Consider the following 21,219-nt stretch of genomic DNA (forward strand, 5'->3'; position numbering starts at 1 on the left):
ACAAAGTCTTTCCCTGAGCTGCTTGTGTGACCTTTTCCTAACAAGCGACTCGACCGAACGGAGCTCAGAACTGAGACATAAAATCATCTTGTTGGTAATAATTTTATTTAATTGCCCGATTGAGGTTTTTTGTAATCTCTGAATGAATCAGCAATGAATTAAGGCCTAATTTTATATCAGGAGTTTGATGGTAAGTGCTGAGTTTCAAACTGAGCAGCAGGAGACTCATTATAATACACACCTTTACAAATGAGCGGTACATGCTATATACAGCCCTTACAAAGCCTTTTCTGAAGGCTGAGGTTTTTCTTTGCCGTCTCGGTGAAGACACGTCAAGTTAAATCTGTTCCAACAAGTTCTTTCAGGTCTTTGCAGAGGTGACCTTTCAGAGTGACATTTGAAGTCAGAAAATTAATTCCCCCTGAGCAACATCCGCCACAAAACACACTAACCCTCAGTTATTTGGATCCTTTACTGCAGCTGCTGTTTTCCTTCAGTATATTTTGTTTTTATTTTTCTGCCCCTCATTATTAAACTCTTATTTTGAGCCACAGCACGTGCAAGTACACAAATGTATCATTCACACGCAGCTCAGTCGTAATCAAGCATAAAACAGTTTGTCTCCAGAAGCTTAGTTCTCTTCAGGATGGTGTCTGAGGTGCGTCTTGTGACATAAATACACTCACCGCCCACTTTATTTTCAACTGCTCTTTAACAGAAATATCTAATGAGCCAGTCACATTGCAGCAAATCAGTACATTTATCCATGTAGGAATGGTCAAGATGCTGTGTTGAATTTCCAGCTGAGAGAATTGAATGAAAAGGATAAAATATCCACGGAGCAGCAGTTCTCTTGGGGAAAATGTCTCGGTGATTTCAGAGGTGAATAATCAGACAGTTTCAAGCTGATAGGAAGGCAACAGTGACTCAGAGAAGACAAAGAAATGCAGAACATCCTTGAATCCACAGTGAAATGTAGCAGACGAGCAACAGCAGCAGGAGAACACATCAAGCTAGAATTGACTCAAGATCATCAAAACTGGACAACAGAAGATTTAAAAAATGTTTCCTGGACTGATGGGAATTCTGCTGCAACATTCAGATGATGTATCATTGATTAAGGCTGCTGGGGATTATTGGTGCGCGGATATTTTCTTGGGCTTGTTGGTACCAACATCCTGCAGCATATCTGAGTATTGTTGTCCAAGATAAGGACAATGCCAGACAGTACCTCCCAGCCACTCCATGAGGTCCAGTCACAGGAGCACAGTCAGTGAAAGACTTGGATTACCCTAAATGCACCACTGACCGACAAAGGAAATCATTTCTGCCTGTGGCTAACTTGCAGTACAATTCCTCCATCTAAAGCACACAAATACACACCGCAGCACATCCTCTACAGAAGAAATAAAGCCAACATGATATGAAGCACCTCAACTTCAACTATTTAATTATGTGTAATATACTGGAAAATGTATAACTACAGTGTTTTGTGTTTATTCGGGCTATTTTGTAACCTTGTAATATATTGTATTATTTGATTTAGTTCAGTTAGTTACTGTCCTAATGCTCCATATCACAAAGCTCAGATCATCTCAGACTAGTTTTTTGAACATGACAACAGGTTCACTGTGACCAAACAGTTTCTACAGTCACCAGATCGCAATCCAGCAGAGCACCTATGGGATGTGGTGTAACGCAAGACTTATGTCATGGATGCGCAGTCGAAGCATCAGCAGCAGCTGTGTGATGCTGTCATATCAACACTGACCAAACTGTATGAGGAATGTTTCAGGTGCCTTTTTGAATCAGCATCACGAAGAATTAAAGCAGTTATAAAGCATCCTGTGAGGTGCTCAGAAACCCCAGTCTTACTCTGTGTGATGTCAGAGAGACGATGTGTGATGACCACCTCGGCCCGTGTACTAACGGCAATACGAAAGATTCCACAAATAAAAACACAGAAATGTGAACAAAACAGGCCACATTCAAAGTTTACAAAACCATTAGAAACATTTATGAGAAAAAGAATTTTAACATAAGATTTTGTTTTTTTCCAAAACTTGCCACCTGCATTACCCAGAATGCAACTCTCTAACATTAGTGGTGTGAATTCTCCTGTGTTGTACTCATAGGCACACAGTCTGTGGTTGCTACAAAAAGGTCTGATCTGCAGTTTTCACCCCCAGCTGATGCTTATTCAAATGACATTCACAAAGCTTCCTGTGGAGCTAGTTTTTATACAACTTATTTTTAATATATGCACAAGTACTCCCAAACATAAAAGACTTTGATGTGTAAAATTGGCGATGTTCAACTTTAAAAACACTTTGGAATCATGTAAAATTCATGAGCGCTGAAAAGAAAGTACAAAAATACAAAAACCTGATACATTAAAGTCCCTGCAGGATGAACAGAGCTTATCCTGAAGCGTCCCTCCCTTGTATCCAAAAGATTTCATTGAGCAGTTCTCAGAAAGCTGTTATTATAATACTAAAAGCATCTGAATTATGAAGCTATGGATGAAAACTCTCTGAATGTGGACGCCTTTTATCCTTTCTTCTTGAATGGCGAAGCAAAAAAAAGCAAAAAAAAAAAAAGCAAAGGACGGCAGAGATGTGTCATTGGTAGAGGAGGAAGTCCTTGATACTGTGAGGGACAAAGAGGCTCGAGGCCCTGTGCAGACGACTCTTTCCGAGACTTCGACGAATACGTAAGCGACAGAGCTGAGACAGAGAGCAGGGACCTGGGAACAGGAGGCAGATCACAGCTGTTAATAAAAGGAAGTGAGGGTCCTCTATGTAAGTGCAAAAAGGTCAAAGGTCAAGGTCAAAGTTATTTATATAGGACATTTCCACACAGACGATGCTGCACAAAGTGCTTAACAATATAAAAATACCATTAAAAAGAAACAATGTAAAACAATAATAACAATATGAAATAATGACAGGACAATAACACACCTCTGCTCAGCAGTGCAGCTCTCACTGAGCTGTTTGGCTTCGACAGATCAAGAGGAGTCTTCGCCTCGGCGTTCCTGCGACACCCATCAGCTCCAAAGTCCAGGAGAAGATGCACAACGTCAGCTCCTCCCCCCAAAACTGCAGCATGCAGAGGACTGTCCGGCCCGCATCCGATCTGAACATCTGCTCCTGCTCAAACATGCAAACAGAGTTCAACACATAACAGCACGCAAATCACACAATTCTGATTAAAACCCATCCGTGTGTTGTAAGTGATTTATTGTTAAAGCAGCACGTCGTTATATATTAGCTACTAATAAAAAAGTTTTCAAAAATAAATCCAAAGCACAGCTCTGAATAGTTTTGAGACTGGCTGTTACGTCTGACAGGTTGGATTGATTAGAAAAGCTTTTAAACGTGTGCTGATGTGAACTGTGACACCGAGTTTCTGCTTCGATGGAAAGCGATAGAGAGAAACTGCAGAGCGTGCCACTAAAAGTAACTCAGAGCCCAGCAGAAACAAAAAATGTCAGCTGTATTTAAATATTATATGGCTGGAACGAACGGTTCTGTCCTGTTGGTTCACCTTTGCTCGGCGATTATCGTTTCAAACGTGCAAAATCCAAGACAGACTTGTTAAATGTCAACTGATACCTTCAAGTGCCTCGGTTTGTCTGATAAGCAGAGCCAAACTCGAAGATATGCAGTCTAGTTTGAGCATTTAAGTCCCAAAGATGAAAGGCGGCACAGAAGAAAAGCTTCACGACTAAGTTATGTCAAAGGAAGAAATCCTCTCGTTTGAGAAAACACTAAATGAAATAATTAACTAATCATTGCACCTCTGACTCAGTTTAAGAATCAAGAAGTTGTTTTTTTTTTAATCTGATTCTTTCTTTCTTTTACAACTGTATACAGCGAATAAAAGAGCTGTTACTGTGTTTGCTGAAACAACTGTTTGATAGACTGGTTTGTGTAATTAAAAGAGTGGAGTTTTTCATTAAAAAAAACTTCAGACTATTATACAGACTGGGCCTTGAAGTGCCTTAATTTTCATGACTGAAACAAACAAAAAGCAAAGGTGTGACTGGTGATTATTCCTGACTTATATTACCTGAATACAGCAGCACCTCTACGCAGGCTGCAGCCCGGGCCATGCAGGCAGAGTAGAGTGGCGTCCCAACGTCAGGCAGCTCCAGATCAATCTGAGCTCCACGGGCCAGCAGCAGCTCCAGGCACTCTCTGTGATCTGGAGGAGAAGATGACAAATGCTGACATGTAGTCCACATTCATAACCAGAAATTTCTTGTAAATGGATACCTTTGTGTACCTTTCTTGGCAGCCTCATGGATTGGAGATGCCAGCTGGTAGGTGGTGTGGATGGAGGCACTGTGCTGCAGGATGAGCTTGAGGCAGGCAGCGCTCCCGCTGCTGCAGGAATTGAAGAGAGGTGTGGCGCCATCTGTTGACACTGCCATTGCCTTGAGAATGATGTTTGTGAGGAAATGCATCCAAAAGAACGGAGTGTACCTCATTTATTTATTCATGCATGTGACACAAACATACACAAATGCTCAAACAGAGCAAACACACGAGACAACCAACAACTGAAGGCCTCTTTGCATGCAGATTTCAGCTCTGACCTTTCTCCAGTAAAATCTAAACTCTTCAGCAACAACACCAGATGTGGTTTAAAACGTGTGAAAACAAAAATCTGTGTTAAAGCGGGAGAATCTGTGAGTTCGCAAATGAGCTCAGCTCTTTTTGAACTGCACAATTTCAGGCATCCTGTAGTGAAATTTACAGGAAAGTGAGTACGATGCTCAAACCAATCAAATCAAGCAACTGAGGTGCAGATTTTTTCAGCTGTAAATTAATTGGTTTACCAAAAGAACTGCATTAACTATTTAAAAATTACAGCCATTTTTATAACATCCATCCATCCATGAGGTTATTGGGGCACTTACACATAAGCCCTCACTAATATTCTGATTATTTAGCTGGACAAGCTAATATAATTTTAAATATAGGGGTTGTTTTTAATACATGAAGGCCTAAAGTCCATTTGCTGGGTTTGCTCTCTTGTGACACAAGCCAAAGTCTTTTATATCAACTTAACAATGATAAAACGAATTGTTAGATTCCCCCAACCCCCAGTGTTTTATTAGTGTATGTGAAGTTTAGGATTGAGTTTCAATCCATCAAATACTTTTCAAACCAAAAGTGAAGGGATCCACTTTCATGTATGATCAAAGCAATGAGATGGTACATAAATTCTTATCACTAAATACAAAATATCAGATAAAGTAATTCATCTTATGAGTGCAAAAATATTCTTTATTTGGGAAAAAAAGACTTTAAATGCCTGCATTCCAACCCAAATGCTCTTAATTTAATATATTTTTTAAAAATGTAGCCTTTTCTGTAACCTCTTTAGGGTGCATCTGTACATAATTTCAAAGTTTTGAGGTTCTGAAACGTGTTTGAGACCATGCTAGCACAACAAAGGAGGGTTTACGATATGACGTTCTTATACTTCTGTGGGTTTTTCCTTTTGATGAAACCTTAATGCTAGACAAGTTAAACAGAATCATTTTCCAAGTCTTTGTTTGTCTAAGAAAGAAATACCAAGAGTGAGCGATGACCTAATTATCTCACGTCACATAAATCAAATGTATGCCTGGCCTCACATTTGTTTTGGGCAATAGCCAAATGATCTATAATCTCCATCAAGCATCAAGTTCAAAAAGGATAAGCAAAATAAAACTTGTGGGTTTCTTTGATGACAGAAAAATGTATCTGTTCCTTCTTACATTTGCTCCATTATCCAGAAGAAACTTGGCACAAGCGTAACGAGCCCCGAGGCAAGCCTCGTGGAGCGGCGTGACCCCGTCCATGGTGACTGTGTCAACATGGAAGCCCTGCAGGGAGAGATCAGAGGATTTTCATTTGACTTCTTTTCAAGAAGTCTTCGGGTTGTAGACTGTAAGTACTCGACGTACAAATCAAGATTTAAGATTACCTGAGCGATAAGGGCCCTGAGGTGGAGGAGTCTGCCCTGAAAGGCCGCTTCATGGAGCGGAGTTCTGTCAGACCAGAAGTCTGAGACACAGAGAATCAAATTAGTTATGTTTCCACATTCAGAAAGCACAAAGACCAAGACCACTGTAACCTCATCCACATACATACACACTTCTGGCAGGGCTGGACTGGGACAAAAAAAAAAAAAATCAGCCCAGGCATTTTGACTAGAGACCGGCCCACCAGGTATTATAGGAAAAACCATAAAGCCTTTGAATGAAAACAAACGTTGTTGTGACAGTGATGTACACAGTCTTGTTGGTATATATGTATCAATCTAATAAACTTAAACCTACACCATCCTCCTTATTCTGGTATTCTAAACAGTACTTAGCCGAAACCCAAAGACTGCTTGGTTGAGTTAACTTCCTGAACTATCTACAACATATGGTGGAAACCTGAAATTAAGACAGAGAAGACTAGAGGTGAGACATGACCATTACTGAATATTAAAAATAATAAATGACAGATTTAGTGATATTTTCATAAACTATTTATTTACCACATCAATAAACAGCATGGCAGGGCAAAATATTCTTTCTAACATGGCAACCTTTTAAAAGTGAAAGGAGACAGAAAGACAAGTGAGAAAGAATAAAACTTAACTGACTTTTTGATGGCATTTTACACAAAGTACTAGTACAGTATCTAGAAAATGTGGGAAAATATTGGCATCATGTACAGTACTTTCTTCTGAGGAAATTGTGTTGGGACCCTGAAAAAAAACTTACTGCGTACAATAATGGATTTCTATAAATTTGACATCAGATGAAAACTTTGGTTGTAAGATTCGGATAATTATTTGTTAAAAGCTAGAAATTTTAAATGAGAATAACAAAGAAAAGTATTTCTTTGTGCCCCCCTTTCCCTGTTAATGCCCTACCTGGCCCCATGGCAAAAGTCCCTGCACAGTTACCAGCTGTCAGCTACATAAAAAAAGGATCCTGGTGTTATTTGTCTCTCAGAAACAGTTCATAGCTTTCCTTCAACCCATTCATGTCACCTAAAAGGTAAACCTGTTGACAGCTCTGATGATTCAGTAAGGACATCTCCTGGTTTCATCTTCATGTTTCCCTCTCACCAGATAACCAAACCGACATCATGACCAGCAGCTTTTACTGCTGTGGCTCCAACAAACATCAGCTGATACTAGAAAGTAATATTAAATAAATTCTAACAACAGCTGATCAAGTTTAAAGGCGCTTCTGCTGTTTAACGCGACCCCCGCTAGTTTCCTCTTTCTGGCGCAAAGCGGGAGATAAACAAGCAAGAGAGAAAAGCAGATCAGCTGATCATTGATCAGTTTCATGATTGAAGTAGCAGCAGGAGAAGGAGGGAGGGGGAGAATGAGAGAAGAAGAGGCTCTTTTTTTATTGTAGCTGAAGTACGGGACAAATCGCGTTTATTTTCAGCTCAATACAAAACATGTAATATTAACTCTGAATACCAGAGGATTCCGTTTTTTTACAGGACGGTAGGCAACTCTACTAACTAACCTTGAATAAAATAAAGTTCACTATCAGTAACATCATAGCACCCACCCAACTGTATAGAAACTCCGTCATGCTAGCTAGTACACAGTATGAGTTATCGTCACTGACTGTAAAAAGTTAGCACAACAAAAATAAACTGCACCTAAACTTGGTTTATATCTGACCCAGACAGACTGCAGGTCATAACTTCTTACCTGAAGCTCATTTCACCTGACAGCCGCCTTGGGTCTCTCCACCTCCGCCTCCCCTTCCCCCCATCCACCTGCTGGCTTCCACCACTTGCTAATTTTACTGAATCTGTGAAAGCTCCACCATAGCCACTACCAAACAATTGAGTTATTTTTACACGTCTGCCAGCATCTATCCAATCCGCCACCTGTCACTGTTTACACGGTTAGGGGGGGGGAGACAACAACAACAAAACATCGGCCCATTTAAACCAAAAATTACCATCGGCCCACCTGGACTGCCTGGACTGATCCAGCTAGCCAGTCCAGCTATGACTTCTGGTTTCTCAACATGACCCCCAACCCTAAAATGCTAAACCGGTTTCATCCCAGATTTTATTGTCTACAGCAGCATCAGACTTCACATGGACAGCTTTTAGGCCTGGAAACACTGATGCAAAAAAACCATACAAACATTAAACTCACCGGCCATCAGCGAGTTACAAACCAACCCTCCGTAGATGGACAAAGGCCTCTCCCAAGGTTGCGACCACAGGGAAACGTCTGTTTGCACAGCAGCCATGGTGAAAACGAAACAGCAGCAGATTCCTTCACCTCCTTCACCCAGCCAGATACACAAACCTGAATCCGGCCTTCCTCACTCTCTTATCTGGGCCCTTGGTCACCTCCCCCACATTACCACCTTCCACCCACTCTCACCCCAGTGAATGGCCAGAGTTAACGGTATATGCATTACATTACAATAGCTGCTAGAATGATCATGAGGTGTCTTCAACAAAGCACTTAAAGACACACAGACCAGGACAAGCCCCATAAGACCCTTAAATATATTACTGCCACATGAACTAAATGAAATGCCTTAAACTAACAAAAAAAGTCCCTAGCTCCAACAGGAACATGTTGTCTTAACATTGAACACATGCTGAACTTCTTGATATGATGTTTGTTTCTGTCTTGCAAATCCCCGTCGCTGACCCTGAAGAGCGACACCTATTTATCAGCTCCTTTTTCACAAGTGTGATTTTTTTTGGCACTCTTCCTTACAATCAGATTCATCTACAAAACAAATATTTGTTTGATGCCTCTCCAGGATCTGCAAAAATTACATGTGAGAACATAGCACATGCCATATATATTAGAAAGTACACTTTGGTTCCCACGTTGGGTTTTCTGAAAGTTTACTTATCATTTGAAGAAAAGAAAAAAAAGAAGAAAAAAAAGCTCGCAGGTTTCAAAGGAGTGTCAATCATGAAAGCTACTTTTAGACGCTTCCTCATTCACAAATGTACCGCAGTAGGTAGGAGCGTGTACACCGCTGCACATGCTCTGACACGCTTCACAAAACAGTGGATTTTATTTAAAAAACAAACTTTGAGGTCTCTCGATAAGTTACAGTAGCTTTGTTTCCCTGTGAGCTTACAAGCAGCCAGCCCTTTACCCTCTCTGTTCAATGTCATCTTTACATTTTCAAAAAGTGCTTATAAATTCGCAAGGTGTGCAACAAATTCCAGTTATTTAAAAAAGTCTCTTCCACCAACTCCCTTTTGGTGAGTAAATGTAAACAAAATGTTAGCCCGCACCATGAAGATCACATAGGAAACTTATATAAGCAGTTTGAAGAGAGGCAGAGGTGCTGAGAGGTCACTGTCATCAACTTTCTGTTTCTGTTGCTCTCTGTGGCACATCAGGAGTAAGCCTCATTTTTATGGCTCTTTTCCTGTCTCCACTGCCGCTGAGGGCCTGTGGCGTCGACGGCGAGATCCATGACCCCATCAGGCATCAGCCACTGCAGGAGCAGCAGGAAGAGGAAGTCCAGCACGGCCACAAACGCAAAGATGGAGCCAGCGACGGGGCCGCAGTGAGCCCTCAGCCTCCGTAACCGTCTGTCCAGGGGAAGAACTTCCTCTCCGACCACCCTGTCGTACACCTGACAGGGAAAAAACACATTGATCACCTGAGTGTCCTTCAGTAGTTAAACATGTAAAAACCACCACCTAGACATAAACTGGAATACATTTTTTAGGATTAGATTTGGATTTGTTTTAGAAATTCTAAATACTGATATAGACTTTTGTTGTTGTTGTTTTGCTGTGTTTATTTTTTAAAAATGCTGTGAAAGAAGAAGAAAAAATGGCTGATTGCAGAAACTTCTGTATGTTAAAAACATTTCTGGCTATTTGAATACAAGTTTTGAGAGTTCACAGGTTGTACCTGAATGTGCCGCGATGTTTCACAGGCCGGGCTCTGCTTACAAACTGACATTGACTTCAGAGTGCACTTTAACACACTGCTAGCTTTTTTTTTTTTTTTTAAAGGTATGCCATTGTTTAACAGAGCCATGGAGCAATGCCAAGCACTTAGAAAATACCAAAAAACTAAACACAACTGTCAGGTCTAGCTGCCTTGCATGACTGTCAAGCTTGAGAAAGAGAGAGAGTTTCATACAGGAATTTGCATACAGCAGAGGTTTTCCTGTACCTTTCAAGAGCATATTTGGTAGCGTAGTTGCACCGGCACAAAAATAACCATAAGAAATAATGAATGAGCAAAGCTCGTCTCCAGGTTAGATGTGTTTGAGCATGTTGTACAATTAAAGAAAAAAAGGACACTCAAGATAAATTTGATGTGCCTCAGCTTTTTATCTCTTACCTCACAAGTTTCTAAGCACGATGCAAGAGAGAGAGTTTTTTGGAAATCAGATACTGTGGGAAATGTTTAGAGAAAACATGTTTACGCAAAGTCTGGTAATCTGGACGCCTTATCTGATGGTGCAGTCGTCCAATGAGTTATCTGATCAAGATTCAGAGTAGTTGCTGTTTTCAATTTATAAAAATGTCCTTGTGATGAAAGGGCACACCTGTGTCTTTTATTTTCCACAATAAAATGTTATGCTTTGATAGCATTTTCTTCAAAAATGTAAAACAAGCTGTTACATGCACACGGTCCAGTGTGGGTGTCTTTGGGGAACCTACTTTCTCGGTCCTCTCCGCAACATTCCTCCAGGTGTAGAGGTTTCGCACACGCACGTGATTGGAAGCAGGCGACGGGACGTTGCCCGATCGTTGCCGAGCGATGACCGCTTCCAGACCGGCGCACAATGAACGGACGGTGGGTTCACACAGGGTAATCAAACCCTCAGGTAACACCTCTGGAATGCCTCCCACACGAGTGCTAACCACCTAAGAAAACAGAGACAAAAAACAGATGCTGACAAACACATACACACACGCAAAAAAGAGAGAACAGAAAAACAGAAGTTTTCCTGAAGTATAAAATATGTCATGGAATGATTATTAGCAAAATTCCACTGTGTGTGTTTGGCCTCAAGCTAAAACTAGCACCACAGCTCTGTGGACACCTGAAAAAGGAAGCTCTGCTGTACCTGGAACCTCAAACAGTGATGTCAGGGTGTACCCACTTTCATATCACTATGGTAACGTGACAATTTCAGTCAAAGATGTACAAAGTTATAAAGATTAGGAGTCATGGAAAATGAAATGCTAGCCACTTTATTAGGTACACCTGTTCAGCTGCTTGTTATAGCAAATATCTGATCAGCCAGAAAGAGGAAAATATTCCGTGCTCTGGAGTTCTCCGGGAGAAAATGCCTTGTTGATGCCAGAGGTCAGAGAACCTCTATCCTGCCTTGCATCAACAGTGCAGACTAATGTCGGGGTATTTTCTTGGCCCCTGAGGACCAGCTGAGCACTGATCTTAACTGAGTACTGTTGGTAATCATGTCAATTACTTCATGACCACAGCATGCCCACCTTATCATGGGTGCTTCCAGTAGGATAACACACAGTATCACAAAGCTCAAATCATCTCGAACTGGTTTCTTGAACATCACAATTAGCTCAAGTGGACTGAGCTTTGAGATTTGAAGAAAAGGGAGGTTCCCGTTGTGGATGTCCAGCTGTGTGATGCTATCATGACAGCTGCACGTCCACCATCCATTTCTGTGCCATGAAGAATTTAGGCAGTTCTGAAGGCAAAACAGTGTCTAACCCTGTACCTGCGAGGTGTACCTAATAAAGTGTCTGGTAAGTTTATATGACAGCAATCAACATCCAAAAGCTTCCCAAATAAACTCCACTTTACTGGAATATTACTAACAAAATAAAGTTAGAGTAAAGAATTCCATGTTTACAAACTGAATTGTCTTTAAAAACATTTTTATTGATAGATTAATTATTGATTGAGCTCAAGGTGTTAAAGATAAATGTGTATATAGGTATTTTTGTAAATATACACATCCAACAGCATTGTCTGTGAAGGTTCTCAGTCATCCAGGTCATCGTAGTCAAAGGAGCTTGCAAAGAAAAGCGTCTGGACTTCTTTAAGTTGCTTGAAGACGTTTCACCTCTCATCCGAGAAGCTTCTTCAGTTCTAAGGTCAAATGGTGGAGAGTCCCAGATATAAACCTAGTGGGAGTGACCCCCCACAGAGGGACAAAAGGACCCCCTGATGATCCTCTAATCGCCTGAGCCAAGGTGTGAAACTGGGTGTGGGTCCCAGCCAGAGTTTCGGGTGTGTTCATTGTGAAACCTGGCCCCACCTTATCATGCGAATTCCTGAGATCAGATGGCCCAGGATGTGAGTGGGCGTTAAGGCGTCTGGGAAGGGATCTCCACTTTTAAATCACGTCTTAAAACCCACTTTTATTCCTTGGCTTTTAACCTCAGTGAGACTTAGTTTCTTTTTTAATGCAGTAGTTATTTAATTAATGATTTCACTCTTCTTTTATTTGTTTTTTATTTATATCTCATGTAATTTTAGTTTACAGTTCCAATGTACAGCACTTTGTGTCAGCTGTGGTTGTTTTAAAGTGCTTTATAAATAAAGTTGATGATGATGATGATGATGGATTATAGATGGCAGAGAGTTGGTGTCGTAAACCCCCGCCTCTGTTCAAAGATGGTCGCTCACAGTGGACATAGATGGCTTCTTTCACTCCTCTTTCAAACCATCTGTCCTCTCTGTCCAAAATGTGAACATTGGCACCCTCTAAAGAGTGTCCTTTATCCTTAAGATGCAGATGGACTGCTGAGTCTTGTCCTGTGGAGGTGGCTCTTCTGTGTTGTGCCATGCGCTTGTGAAGTGGCTGTTTGGTCTCTCCAATGTAGAGGTCTGGGCATTCCTCGCTGCACTGTACAGCATACACCACATTGTTAAGTCTGTGTTTTGGCGTTTTGTCTTTCGGGTGAACCAGTTTCTGTCTGAGCGTGTTGCTGGGTCTGAAATGCACCGGGATGTCATGCTTGGAGAAAACTCTCCTGAGTTTTTCTGATACACCGGCTACATAGGGGATGACAATGTTGTTGCGTCTGTCCTTCTTATCCTCCCTCGCTGGTGTCTGGTCTTCTTCTTCCAACAGCATTCACACTTTACACTATAAGTTGCTGCATTGTGCTTGTCTCCTTTCTTGCCCTGTGTTATGGCACAGTTCAACTTATGTTCAACTTTATGTCCAACCTACGTGTCCCAATAAATCACAGATAAAGAGTGGTTACTCATTGGGTCTTCCCATAAGCAATTATTTTTTGTGTAATCTCTGTACGCATATCTGTGTAAGAATCTGCAGAAAAGGGTATAACTCATCATACAGTCTGACTAAGAAAGTAAGAAGAAATTACGTTATTAAATGCCACCTGCGTGTGTTTCCCCGTTTTTTTCCCCATAGTTATGAAACCTGAGGATTCCCTCTAGTAGGAAAGAATAACAAACGGGCCTGTTTGTTAGCTCGAAGGCATTTTCATCCCAAAAGAAATTAAGCTCCCAATGTAATTTCTTTTGGAAATAACCTGGAGGTAAGAGGATTCTCTCATGGATTCTCAGGTTACTTTTTTCCATCTGTAGGTCTAACGTCACGAAATAACAAGAATGACATTTCCAGTTTCTGTTCCTCCAGCGATAAACCACATTAAGTTCCACTGTGATGCGGTTAGCTGCTGTCTGGCATTTGCCGCTCTTACATAAAGGTCTATCCTCCCTCTCCCACGTCTCCCTCATGTACTTCAGTTTTTTTTAAGCAGCGGTATGAGATGAGCTGCACACGCCCACGGCGAATCTGCCACAAGAACACTTCAGCATCTTCAACTGAGTTGTGCCGGCTCCGCTTGGCCGAATGGGCTTTCACAGAGCTGCTTCTGTGATCTGAAAGTGCCTCATCTTGATAAAGTCTAATTTTCATTATTACATTATTATATATTCTATAAAAAACTAAAAGTTTATCTGCATTTTCTTTGCTTAGATTTGTGACATGAACTGAGCTTAAGGTCTAAAGATTCAGTGTTAGATCTGTCACCCCTCGGATGACTACTGGGGGCAACTTAGGTCAAATATTGGCCTGTTTCCAATAAAATGACTGGTTGTGCATCAGAAGATGTCATTATCTTAAGAGATTGGCACGCTAAATGGTAAGTAAACAAGATGTTAAAATTGATACTATGATAAAGCTAGAGGGAAATATTGCACCATGTAATGACAAGCATGTACAAGTTTACCCCCACAATCTAATAACATCATATAGCTAATCTGGTTAAACCATCCTTCAGGTTGTGGCATGTTTGTAGCAGCAAGATGTGCCCTCTCCCATTTGTATTAAAGAAATATTCTCAAATGTTTGGTGTGTTTATCTCAAAAAAGCTGTTTCACTTAAAGTGAAATAAGGAAATCCTGACACCGAGAGTCACTGCTACCGGACTTCATATCATTGACCTTGTGTATCAATGACAGATCTGTCAGACAGCAGCTAACCCCATCACAGTGGAACTTAACGTGGTTTATGGCTGGAGGAACAGAAACTGCAGCAAACCTGCAGTCCACAGCTGGCTCCTTCCACAATGGCCATGCAGAACGCTTCAGTGAGCGACGTGTTGAGGAAGATGTGGCCTTGAACCAAAACCCCACGCACATCTTTGTGCTCCAGAGCGCCCAGCAGACGTACCCTGTGCAGATCAAAACACAGTGGTAGCACCTTTACTCAGGAACCCAGTGATTGACCCTGGGTTTATCTACTAATCTACAATCATTTCCAGGTGTTGAATAAACGTAAAGGAAACACAAAACAATGGCAGTAAATTCCAGTTAATTAAATTCTATAACAGTGTTGGTTCTTTAATATACTACAGAAAGTTTCTTTATATGAGATTTGCTCCTGTGGTAAGAAAAGTAAACTAAAGCTGTAACACAGACACGATTTAATATACAAATACTTAGACATGCTTTAATAGATCCTGAAAGATGCCGACATCATTATCTCAGGAAATAAGCGCATCCAGCAGTACCTGTCATGTAGTTGGTATTTCTCCCTCACTTCCTCCAGAACAATTCTCTTTGGTCCCTCTCCGCCAATCAGGAAGTGGAGGTAAGGATGTTTGAGACAAAGCTCCGGGATTATTCCACCAAGAAGATCAATTCCTGCAAAGAAGGAAAGAAAGTGAAGACTTCCTTCCACTATTAGAGTGATGCAGTTCTCTACTGAACTTCATATGGAAAGCAAAGGCAATGGCTATTTTAGTTACATAGTACATTTCATTACATGTAACCTTGAGGTTCTTAACATAGAAGGTAAATACATCAAAATAAGAGTAAGTCTATAATGTCTTAAGACAGTGAAAACAACAAACTTTACAAAGAGATAAAGTCCAAGTTTCTCACACACACACACACACACACACACACACACACACACACACACACACACACACACACACACACACACACACACACACACACACACACACACACACAATAAGCCCGTGCTTTTGTTTGTCGGCACAGATGCAAGCCATCTTGGGTCAGCAGGCACCTTGTTCCAAAGAACACATCTACAGTAACGGTAAGTTTTCTTGGCATGCTTTGATCTTCTTCTGAGAACAGTTAAAAGATCTACGCCTGATAACCTGAGAGGTCTAGGTGTAGTGTAACTTATTGCACTGGGAGGCCAAACCAGTGTGAGTTTTATGAACCAATAAAAGGATTTTTCAGGTAATTCTGCATTAAAATTGGATGCAGTTGTTCACATTAACCCAAACAACCATCTGCCTCACTCATGCCGCTCCGGAACAACAAATTCTTCCCTGATGACGGGACTGTGTTTAGACTGTTGACTTTTGCTTAAGCGGGTGAACACAGGATACGCACACACACACACACACACACACACACACGTACACTGACACAGATGTACACTCATTACCCTACACCATTCCAGACACCCCAGATGCTTGCTACCCACCTGATGTAGACAGCAGGTCTGTCCAGCGACTGCAGGACAAGACGACTGCTGTCTGCACCGGATCATTCCTTACCCCATACCCTCCCCCGTTGCATGTCACGTCCTTTTACATGGTGTAAGATGTGAATATTCATGTGCTTTTTTGTGCTGGTGTTTTTTTACTGTCCTCAAACTGGTCTCCCAGTAAGGAGCCCAGTTTGAGTAGAGCTCTTTTTTTTTCCTCCCCTTGTCCCTGACGTGTATACTTTCACTGTTTTCTTTTTGGCGCGGCCACATCTGCAGCCTGATTCTGATTCGTCTCTGTTCAGTTCTAAAACATTTTGAGAAATCCAGAAGTTAATGTCATCAACGAAGCTCACTGGTTTATGAACAGAAGTAAATGATAGGAGCAACTGTATCATCTATGCAAGACTGACAGGATGTATTATGATTTTTTATGAAAGTGCCAAGTGGGAGCACTAAGAATTAAAGAGTAATGGACCGAGAACTGATCCTTGAGGAACCCCACTTGAATTTTTATTTCTGTAGCTCTAAAACTATTAAGTGAAACAGAGCTACATATACTGTGCCCTTTAAGCCCAGGTTTGATTGCACATTTTTCTTTCCAGGGATGCTTTTCCTGAACTAGCAGAGCTTCCAGCATGTTTTACAAATGACTGTTTCTCTCTCCTGCCCGTCTTGGTAAATGGTAAATGGCCTGTATTTATATAGCGCTTTACTAGTCCCTAAGGACCCCAAAGCGCTTTACATATCCAGTCATCCACCCATTCACACACACATTCACACACTGGTGATGGCAAGCTACATTGTAGCCACAGCCACCCTGGGGCGCACTGACAGAGGCGAGGCTGCCGGACACTGGCGCCACCGGGCCCTCTGACCACCACCAGTAGGCAATGGGTGAAGTGTCTTGCCCAAGGACACAACGACCGAGACTGTCCAAGCCGGGGCTCGAACCGGCAACCTTCCGATAACAAGGCGACCTCCCAACTCTTGAGCCACAATCGTCTTCACACATAATAACAATGATTTTAACTAAAAATGTCAAATTTGGATCCTTCACCCATAAGAGCTGCTGACACTCATTTGCAGTCCAGTTCTTGTGTAATTTGGTACTCTTCCACTGACATTATTTTTGATAAGTTTTCAGTGAATGGTAGGTACATGGATCAGCTGATGGTCCAGGTGCATCTCTCTCTTACTGTATCAGATCTGTTGGATTTTTTCCTGTTTCTTAAGCACATCACTTTCAGGTACTCTTCATCTGCTGTAGACAGATTTTTAAAGACTGTCACTTATTCTTTTGTCCTCCACTTCTCCAGTTTCCTCAAATGTAAGGACACACTACACACCATACCAAGATATCCTAAGTTTTAAGCTACTTGAAAAATAAAGTTGGGTGGCTCCAAGGTTATTATCGTTAACGAAAACTAACGAAATAACGAAAACTAGAAGTGAAAAAACATTTTCGTTAACGGAAATAAAAATAAAAACAAAAAAAGGAAAACTAACTAAAACTGTAATGAGTGTTCACAAAACGAACTAAAATTAACTGAATTTATAGCAAAAATGTGTTTTTTACTTGTTTTAGGGTGAGGGCCTGAACAAAGGACTGTGACCTATTCAGCATAGCACCTTGCTGCTTCAAGTAGATGCAACAGCGTCTAAAACAAATTTCTCAGTACCTTTCCGATAGACGAGACGGCTGATGACAACAATTGTGATCCTGTCATCTTGTCGCTGGGAGGGGTCTGGTGTGAAGTCTGTAGGATCGACAGCGTTGGGAATAACGGACACTATCTCTGGGTCGAGTGCTGCGCGTAGAACTGTGTTCTCCTTACTTGTGTAGGACACACACACAATGTGGTTGGTGTCACACAGCGACACAGTCAGGAGCTTGTTGGTCAGGACAGAGCTGAGGTCAGCAAAGCCAAAGAGCGAGTGGTCAGTGAAAACCTGCAAATGACAAACACTCTTTAGCGATTTAAACAGCATCATGTTAGAAACACGGGAAATTACCTGAATCACCTACTGTGTTAAGACCCATGGTCTTAGCGTGGAACAATGCATCATGGGCCATGGCAGAAAAGGAGCTGTGTGCATGCACGACAGTGATGCGCTCCCTGACAAACACACAGCGCATCAGCGGGAGACTGTGGAAGCAGGTGGTGGCTGTGGACTGGTTGTACATCACTTGCAGGGGCAGGTAGTATACCTTCAGGCCATTGGTCAGGTACCGGACACCCTTCCTCCTGCCGTAGGCGTGAGTGACAATTACCACCTTGTGCCCCTTTTCAATCAGGCACTGGGAGAGTTGGTAAATGTGACTTTCTACTCCTCCCATGTTTGGATAGAAAAAGTCAGACACCATGCAGATGTTGTGCTTCCTGCTGTGGACTCTGGCAGCCTGTGCAGAAACTCCAGAGTTTCTCTGAGATGAAGGGTTATTCCCTGCTGCCACTTTCCGGCGCTGACCCATGGTATGCTTCTTGAGTGTCTCTGTACTTGATCAGTGCTGAAAGAAATAGTTAATAGTTAACAATAAGTATAATTCTAATGGATTATGTGTTGTATGGGTTTTGACTTTTGCTGCCATGATGCCAAGTCTTGGAAAGGAGATTTGAATCTCAATGAGATTTTTACCTGGATAAATAAAGGATTAATAATTAAAAAAAATACTGGGAAAAAAAAGAGGCTTCCCATCAGTGACTTTTTAAGCTAATCATTTTTCAAAGTAAATATATTTGACCTGAATCAGCTGAATTGTTGGTGAAAAAAAGTATTATAAAGTAATATATTAACAAAAAAAGGGCGATAGATATATTATTACATGAGCACCCAGATTCTCACTCAATGAAGGGCACCAGCGTCCTGTGACCTTGAATTGGATAAGTTGTTAAGAAAACGGATAGAGGGGTCAATTGATAATATATTTTTTATAAGCATTCTATTGTATAGTCTACTGATATTTATAATTTTTTTTAAAAATCATGGTACGTTCAAAGCCTAAAGTAATATGGGCATTCTGACACTGGTCTTTGACCTGCAAGTGTTGCTGTGGCTTTAACTTCTTGAGTTTTTATCCTCTTCTACCTGCACCTTGGAAACACTTGTAAGGGCAGAAAACTTTGCTGGGTCCACCTGTCCTGAAATGTGATTCCATTGTTTTTATTAGAAACACACAAAAATCTCACCACTACACGTCGACACCTCTCTGACAGTGTCAACAAAGCCGCACATTAAAACTTTGCAGCCGATTTGTAGCAGAGATGTTCAATTTTATTTAACATTTAAAAAGTAGGAATAAAGAAGAAACCTTTTGACCCTTTGCCTTGGTCATTGTCATCCAAAGTAACCTTTGCAGCGCAGTCTGAATAGGCTTGTATCCATATCATCACATACATGTTTGCACAGTGTGTGGAGGTTCGATATCAGCTCACAGACAACCCCAAACCGAGAGTACTGCCATGTCTATAAGTTCCCTACTTCTACCCATTAACACAAACCGAAATAAAACACTTGAACGGATTTGCTGATGTGAGGTAGCAAACTCCTCTAAGCTCCAGTGCATTTAGGCTTTACACTTGTTCGCATTATGTATAAACGTCATGGAGACAAACACCTCTTCGCATTTAACCTTAACAAGCATCGCAGCGAACCGCTTTCACAGTCCAACCTGCCTTACCGTGGGTGGAAAGTCAGTCTTTTTCCAGATTTGATTTCATTTCTACATGCTAGCCCCGAGCTAGCCACTTAGCCGCCTGTGTTACTTCCTGGTGTTTTCTACGTCACTGGGAACGTGGTAGCTGACGTATGCTGCAAGGAAGTGAAACTATATGTGACATTTAAACTTTGAGGGTTTTGGTTTTTTTTACAAGTAAAATAAAACCAAAGGTTAAGATTCGTTTTTCTTTCATACTTACTTGTTATAAACGTCTTTAAGTGCGAATGCTAAATCCAGAAATTATCACCATGCATGTTTTTTGTGCTTTGTTGCTGTTGTTGTTTTAATATTGTTAAAGTCACACAATAAAGTGAAGTAATGGGGACGATTTACTTACACACTTTTATTCCACAGCATTATCAACTGGTAACTTAAATTACGGCTGTTTATAGACTAAGCCTTTACAATTAAGGTTTTGCAATATTTTCCTTAAATATATAAAATTCTGTGAAATACAAAACACTGATACAAATGACAGACTGAAGCAGTGATCCAAAACCAGGTTGGTATGTGAAGAATCAGGAAAAATCTAGTAACGAGTGGCTTAAGAAGAAAAGAATAAATATGTTGTAATGGCACAGTAGAAAGTTCAGCCCTCATCTCGACTCACTGGCTGTGGCAGAACCTCAAAAGAGTCACACATGAATGACTGCAAACCTCAGTGAATGGAAACAGACGGTCAAATATTTCTCCACAGTGATGTGAAAGACTGATAAAGCCACAATAGTAAAACTGGCTATACAATCTTTTGAATCATAGTGTGTACTTGATTTAATATACATGCTTTTGTATTTGGCTTATTTTTTAATCAATAAAAAATGACACTGAGGTAATATCTGAGGTTTTATTTACTTCATTTTTCATTCAAATTATGTCCTGTGTTGCATGACTGTACATTAGTTACAGCAGAGATCTACTGCATGTTGTTACTTTGTCACAACAAAAACATTTTTGTTGATACTGCAGTTTTGCATCACTCTTATGTGATGGAGTACTGAAAGTGTGCTACACTTGACAAAAAAACAACAACAACGCAAAAACAGGATCTGTGTTCTTCTTGAAGCATGTGGTGTGCAAGTGTTCATGGTTCTTTAAAGAGAAATGAAATATCTGACAAGGAAATAAAAGTTACCAATCATGCAGTTTAAAAACACTTTATTGCTGAACAAAATGTTTGTTTTACTCTCTCTCTCTTTTTTTTTTTTAGATATAATTTTCTTTTTGGTGCAGAAAAGGGCCACACATTTACATTTCATTACACTTCTCCATTCGTCAAATTTTGGCATACTGTCCTGACTGCAGTCACAGATTCAAGGCTGCTGACCTAATTCCCAAAAAGGGACCAGAGCTGCATGGCTACGTAGTACAGTGATGTTTCACAGTTAAGCAACATCATTTGCAAATTTCTTACTTGGCTCCTGAATGTTTTTTCCTATACACACATTACCCTAAACCTACTTATTTAAGTTAGGTTAAAAAAAACAAGAACAAAAAACAAAACCTGGCATCTGATATATACAGTAGCTTGCAA

General features: G+C 40.9%; 2 protein-coding genes across 2 annotated transcripts; both read right to left on the bottom strand.

The window, feature by feature from the left end:
• Nucleotides 1–1,961: 1,961 nt before the first annotated feature.
• asb11 (ankyrin repeat and SOCS box containing 11) lies at nucleotides 1,962–8,814 on the bottom strand. The gene is made up of 7 exons (XM_026145119.1): nucleotides 8,188–8,814; nucleotides 5,983–6,062; nucleotides 5,774–5,881; nucleotides 4,291–4,441; nucleotides 4,075–4,209; nucleotides 2,964–3,152; nucleotides 1,962–2,746 (listed from the first exon to the last, which is right to left on the bottom strand). Exons 1-7 carry the CDS (start codon nucleotides 8,282–8,284, stop codon nucleotides 2,622–2,624), a joined length of 885 nt encoding a protein of 294 aa, XP_026000904.1. The 5' UTR covers nucleotides 8,285–8,814; the 3' UTR covers nucleotides 1,962–2,621.
• Nucleotides 8,815–9,057: 243 nt separating this feature from the next.
• Nucleotides 9,058–19,769, bottom strand: piga (phosphatidylinositol glycan anchor biosynthesis, class A). The gene is made up of 7 exons (XM_026145118.1): nucleotides 19,650–19,769; nucleotides 17,997–18,479; nucleotides 17,650–17,920; nucleotides 15,012–15,144; nucleotides 14,540–14,672; nucleotides 10,695–10,901; nucleotides 9,058–9,649 (listed from the first exon to the last, which is right to left on the bottom strand). The coding sequence occupies exons 2-7, from the start codon at nucleotides 18,441–18,443 to the stop codon at nucleotides 9,407–9,409; spliced, it is 1,434 nt and encodes a 477-aa protein (XP_026000903.1). The 5' UTR covers nucleotides 18,444–18,479; nucleotides 19,650–19,769; the 3' UTR covers nucleotides 9,058–9,406.
• Between the last annotated feature and the right edge of the window lie 1,450 nt (nucleotides 19,770–21,219).

Source organism: Astatotilapia calliptera, chromosome 16, assembly GCF_900246225.1.
Source record: "Astatotilapia calliptera chromosome 16, fAstCal1.2, whole genome shotgun sequence".
In the NCBI taxonomy this organism is placed as follows: Eukaryota; Metazoa; Chordata; class Actinopteri; order Cichliformes; family Cichlidae; genus Astatotilapia; species Astatotilapia calliptera.

Bases quoted from the DNA above. Each gene is read 5' to 3' on its own strand.
- asb11 (XM_026145119.1), bottom strand. From the start codon at position 8,284: ATGGCTGCTGTGCAAACAGACGTTTCCCTGTGGTCGCAACCTTGGGAG. The intron at 4,442-5,773 runs GTAAGAAGGAAC...ATCATTCTCAAG, and splicing joins TTCTGGATAATGGAGCAAAT to GCAATGGCAGTGTCAACAGA. The intron at 3,153-4,074 runs GTAATATAAGTC...ATGTTTGAGCAG, and splicing joins AGAGGTGCTGCTGTATTCAG to GAGCAGATGTTCAGATCGGA.
- piga (XM_026145118.1), bottom strand. From the start codon at position 18,443: ATGGGTCAGCGCCGGAAAGTGGCAGCAGGGAATAACCCTTCATCTCAG. The intron at 17,921-17,996 runs GTAGGTGATTCA...TGTCATTTGCAG, and splicing joins AGACCATGGGTCTTAACACA to GTTTTCACTGACCACTCGCT. The intron at 9,650-10,694 runs GTAGGTTCCCCA...TTTCCCTGTCAG, and splicing joins TTGCGGAGAGGACCGAGAAA to GTGTACGACAGGGTGGTCGG.